The sequence below is a fragment of the Ipomoea nil genome, unplaced genomic scaffold (genome assembly GCF_001879475.1).
Source record: "Ipomoea nil cultivar Tokyo-kokei standard unplaced genomic scaffold, Asagao_1.1 scaffold0706, whole genome shotgun sequence".
Taxonomy (NCBI): domain Eukaryota; kingdom Viridiplantae; phylum Streptophyta; class Magnoliopsida; order Solanales; family Convolvulaceae; genus Ipomoea; species Ipomoea nil.
Window position 1 is genome coordinate 1,376,265 of NW_017617134.1, and position 5,477 is coordinate 1,381,741.

General features: G+C 34.3%; 1 protein-coding gene across 1 annotated transcript; it reads left to right on the plus strand.

Moving 5' to 3' along the window:
* The first annotated feature begins 437 nt into the window (after positions 1–437).
* LOC109176335 (carboxyl-terminal-processing peptidase 2, chloroplastic) lies at positions 438–4,918 on the plus strand. Its single transcript, XM_019325772.1, has 13 exons — positions 438–624; positions 921–1,290; positions 1,398–1,547; positions 1,721–1,803; positions 1,942–2,150; positions 2,570–2,638; positions 3,066–3,184; positions 3,426–3,501; positions 3,571–3,612; positions 4,046–4,154; positions 4,242–4,339; positions 4,424–4,517; positions 4,607–4,918. The coding sequence occupies exons 1-13, from the start codon at positions 523–525 to the stop codon at positions 4,730–4,732; spliced, it is 1,647 nt and encodes a 548-aa protein (XP_019181317.1). The 5' UTR covers positions 438–522; the 3' UTR covers positions 4,733–4,918.
* The last annotated feature ends 559 nt before the right edge of the window (positions 4,919–5,477 follow it).

Here is a 5,477-nt window from a genome sequence, read left to right on the forward strand (position 1 = left end):
GGAGTTAGATATGTCTCAACAACATTTGATACAAGAGGTCTGAGAAGACATTGCATATAGTAAAATGTTCTCATTAACTTAATTTTATTGCCTTTTACACATTTAGCATTAGTATATTGAATTTATTTTTATCTAAAAATTAAATTTAAAAAATAAAATAAAAAAATTAGAGAAGTGAAAACCTGAAAAACTAGTGAATAAAAATTAGAAAATTAGAGAAATGAAAAACAAAAAAAAAATGAATATAAGTTTAGATAAGACGGAGTAACAATTTTTATTTTTTTTATTAAATGTCATGGATTTTATGAGTGGATACTTGAAAAAAAGAAAATAGAAAGGAAACAAGAAGTCTGGGAAAATCTTCAGCCACGTAAAAGGGGATAGAAATATTAAAAAGGGGGAAAAAGCGCAAAAAAGAGCGTATTGAAAACGAAATTCGCAGTTGGCATTTAAAATAAAACAAAAAATTTGTGGCACAGAAAAGAAGTGCCACAGCTCAATCGCAATTTGCATTGCTCATCAATGGAAGTGCTTCTTGGAAGCTCTCCTTCAACTTCACCTTCATCGTCTCCACTATTCATCATCACTAAAACGCCCAGAAGAAAACCTATTTCGCCTTCTCAGGTGCTCTAACTAAATCGTCTCTAGCTTCACTGATTTTGCATTAATTTTACCTTTCATCGATAATTGATCCTGCTGCTAAAATTGATGTAAAAGTTTATGTAAATGATAGCAATTTTACAGTTACAGGGGGTGTTTAGTAAATGACTGATAGCCGATTGAGTTAGTGGATTTGACTAGTTGATAGCATTAATGTGTGGTAAATTAGCTATTTAGCTGATGATATAGAAAAGTGTTTGGTAAATTAGCTGATAGATGATTACATACAAAATGACATTAATAAAGTTGAATCCTTTCAGGTGATGCTGTGGGATTCTTTATATAATAGGGGGATTGAAGCTAGATTGTGTAGTCCTTTATCATGTAAAAGGAGAAGTGAACGGATTGAAGCTACAAGTTACTATAAGTTTTATCCTCTCGGCCTGAATCATGGGAGGAGATTCTTTCTTCGACCAATCCGGAGACTTAGTAAAAAAATCAGTTTTGAACATGATTTCCTCGTTACGAAAAGTGGTTGCATTCTTGAGCTGAGGAAATTTACAAACAATCTCCGGGAAGCTATAAAACATTCAGAAATATGTACTACTGTTCCTGAAATGTTTGCTAGGGTTGCTGTTGGAGTCATGGCAGTAATGGCAATTAGTACTGCTGTTAATACAACTCCTTCTTGTAAGTCTGTTTACTGCTTTCTCTTTTCATAATTCTTCTTTTGAAGTCATCGTTGGAGGAATTAATTATAAAAAGCTTCAGTTGCTTATGCTTGTTGCATCTTGCAGTTGCTCTCAGTGAAGAAAATCAGCTTTTCTTGGAGGCATGGAGAACAATTGACCGTGCATATATTGATAAAACCTTCAATGGGCAGAGCTGGTTTAGATACCGGGAAAATGCTCTTCGCAATGAACCAATGAACACTCGAGAAGAGACATGTATGGTTTTTCCTGCTTTGTGGTTATTCATTGCCATACTATATATGCCTAGACTGTTGAAGGCTTGAAGCATTCATTGTATTGAGAACTTCATTTATTCTCCGAATGAAAGCAAGAATTTTTGTTTGTCAAGTGTGTTTACTCTCTGCTTATTGCTATTTCTATACTTAAAGATGCGGCGATACGGAAGATGATTGCCACTTTGGATGATCCTTTCACCCGGTTTCTGGAGCCTGGAAAGTTCAACAGTTTGAGGGTATGATTTTACAAGTCTTCATACATTTGTACCTTAGCCTCTATATCACACTCACTTTTAACACATATTATTTATAGATTAGTGCTTTAAGGTGTTTCCACTAAAGAGAAAACTTTTCAATATGTTGTTTGAAGGCAGTCAGGAACTCAAAGTGCACTTACAGGAGTAGGAATTTCAATTGGTTATCCCACAGTAAGGAGTGAAGCAACCACTGGACTAATGGTTATCTCAGCATCTCCTGGAGGTCCTGCAAACAGGGCAGGCATTTCATCTGGGGATGTTATCCTTGCAATTGATGATACTAGTACAGAAAGAATGGGCATATATGATGCAGCAGAACGTTTGCAGTAAGTTTCTAGTGCCAACCACTGGACACTCACTTTATTGTTGGTAAAATAGTCTGTTAACTTAGTTCAGAATCCATATCTTCAACGAATTAGATATGATATCACTGTTCATGAATATAAAATGCACATCTGGGAGGCTTCTATTCCTAGATGAGGTATCAAATATTGAAGCACATTAGTAAAGCATATACTCTCATTAGCAACCTTTGATACAAACGTAATTAGAATGTTCCAAAGTGTAATGCAATCTTACAATTCAGTGTTGAATGATGCTTGAAATAATTTCTGCCAGTAGAAGGAACATTACCTATGTGTGCATATTATGTTTCCCTTTCTTTTACCTTTTCAAAGAGATAAGTGCAAGCTACTTAAAAGTTCCATTTGTGTATATTTAATTCTCATATCTTGCATGTATTCAGGGGACCTGAAGGAAGTGGGGTTGAACTAACTGTACAGCATGGATCTGAAACAAGACACTTATCCTTAATGTAGGTGCATCTTGTTTAACTCTTATGATCTTCTCCTTAAGCTTCATTTTTTGTTAATTATGAATGAGACTTGGTAAGTAATTAAATTGGTGATGCGTGATGCATCTCTTATAAGTTGGTTTTACATACAAACTGTGGCAATAGGTTTTAGGTAATCCACTCTTTTAATGCTGTATCTCAAGCTACTTTAATTTTTGTGTATAAATGTATATGGACAAGAATTTAGTTATAACTTCTTCTTCTTCTTTTTTATTTTTAATTTATAACGTTATAAATGCAAATAATTACATATTTATGTAGGTCTATGTGCATGTACTTTTTATCTTTGTTGTATGTAAAGGGCTTACAATCTTAAATTCAACAACCTTTATGGTTGCTTTATTACAATTGCCTACATATACAATACTAATTATCTTCTGATTTCCAGCCGAGAGAAAGTTACACTGAATCCAGTGAAATCAAGAGTCTGCAAGGTACCTGGTTCTGGAGATGATGCTTCGCTGATTGGATATATCAAACTAACCACATTCAACCAAAATGCCTCAGGTAGTCATCTCATTTTCTCATGATTTTATGTACATGTCAAAATAATTTCATATGCAGATTACATTCTGTTTATAAATTATATTGGCTATTCTGCATACATTTGGATCAGTAACCTCATTAATTAGTCTTAAAAGGAAATTTGATCATTCCCTCCATGATGCCATTGTATTTATTGAATTTTATTTAACAGTTTTTGAAACAATTTCCTGCTGTTTTGACTAACTGTTCTAAAATCTGATAGGTGCTGTACGAGAAGCAATTGAAACCTTGAGAAAAAACAACGTGAAGGCTTTTGTCCTAGACCTTCGAGATAATAGGTAACAAGCTTTTGACATGCTTCATTTCTTAACCTGCTTTTGGAATCTAAAACGCTAAATCTGATGCAGTGGCGGTCTTTTCCCTGAAGGAGTTGAGATTGCCAAGATTTGGTAAGCCTTTTGGAACTGTTTTCATGCTTCAACTTGTGAACTACCGTATTTCAGTTTCCTGAGTCCAATCCTTCGCTGTTCATGTGTTTCTTCTATAAGTCAGTCTGATGGATAGATCTTCCTAGGCAGTTTCTGAAGGATGGATAAAGTTCTTCAGTATCTGATAGTAGTTCTAAGATCTACACATCTTGTTTACTTTACCTCCAGATATGATATGTAATTTTCTGATGTAAGTTTTTTGTAGTATATTATTGATATTCATTTTCTTTGATTTAAGGTACATCTGTTTTGGTTAAATCTCAACATCTTGGCATAATTTAATAATTTTAAACATTTTGAGTCATGTCTTATATTATACTAGTCCGTTAATGAACCAGTGTTCTCCATGATGTCATGATACGAAAGAAACACACTCCAATTTTTGTGCTGACAGGTTGGACAAGGGTGTAATAGTGTATATTTGTGATAGCCGTGGTGTTCGAGATATATATGACACAGATGGTACGAACGCAGTAGCAGCTTCCGAACCCCTTACTGTGCTGGTAAGCCAGCATTTTGACATCATCTATTCATATATGTATGTATACTACGAGCTTTTAAGCTAGGTATTCTTCTGTTTTTCTTTCCAGGTGAACAAAGGAACTGCAAGTGCTAGCGAGATTTTAGCCGGGGCATTGAAAGATAATAAGCGTGCAGTGCTGCTTGGGGAACCAACTTTTGGGAAAGGGTAACAACTACGATTCATCTCCATACCTCTCTCTAACTGTGATTTGTGAAGCAACGTTTTCTCACGTGTTTATTTTCAATACAGCAAGATACAGTCGGTTTTTAAACTATCTGATGGCTCTGGCCTGGCTGTCACAGTTGCTCGGTATGAGACACCTGCCCATACCGACATTGACAAGGTTCCTCCTTCTCTCTGTTTCTGACGTTTGCACGTTATATGGTTGTTTTACATCACATAAACATCTCAAAGCATATGCTTTTTATCTAGGTTGGCGTGATCCCGGATCATCCTTTACCCGCGTCTTTCCCCAAAGACGACGAGAGCTTATGTGGCTGCCTCCAGAACCCCGCCTCTGCTTGCCACCTTGGTCGAGCCGAGTTATTTTCAAGATGACAATAATCTACAAGGGAGGAAAATGAAATACATTTTATTACAATTTTTTTCTTCTTAAGAAATCCATTAATTCTTTGATAGTTGCCAGTTGCCAGTGTGTGTTTGATATCTGACCGTGTACAGAGAACTGAGAGAAGTAATATGGGAGGTTTCCCTCCATTATAGCATGCTTTAAATTGATACTTTTTTTTTTTTTTTTTTTTGAAAGCACTTTAAATTGATACTTGGAACTATAAATGTTGAAATTTCATTATGGTAAAACTACTTTGCTAAATGCTTTTGAGTTTAGGGCTATCAAAAGTCAAAACTCAAAAGTGCCATTGATAGTGGGGCTTTTGACAGAAATGAGAACACTTTTGAGAATGCATTACTTATTATAATTAAAATTCTTTTTAAAGTCAAACACAAATTAGAAGTAAATTCACTAACCCACCCAATAAAAAAATAAATTTGTTTATTAATTAAAGGAATAAGGGTCAAATAGGCTACTTTCAAAGTGCAATTAGACCATCGAACTAAAAAAATGTAATTGGATCATTGAGCAACACAAAATAATGTAATTAGGTCTAAAATAACTTGTTGACTTGAAATTAAATACAATTGGATTCCTGAGCAATACAAAATAATGTAATTAGGTATAAAATAACTTGTTGACTTGAAATTGTGCTAACGTGACGGTTGCCAAATTTAAAAATAATTTTTAAATTTAAATAAAATAATTAATTAAAATTTATTAAAAAAAAAA

Excerpts from the sequence above, each read along its gene's own strand:
- LOC109176335 (XM_019325772.1), top strand. The coding sequence starts at position 523 with ATGGAAGTGCTTCTTGGAAGCTCTCCTTCAACTTCACCTTCATCGTCT. Across the intron at positions 625-920 it reads AACCTATTTCGCCTTCTCAG|GTGATGCTGTGGGATTCTTT; the intron begins GTGCTCTAACTA and ends GAATCCTTTCAG. Across the intron at positions 1,548-1,720 it reads GAACACTCGAGAAGAGACAT|ATGCGGCGATACGGAAGATG; the intron begins GTATGGTTTTTC and ends CTATACTTAAAG.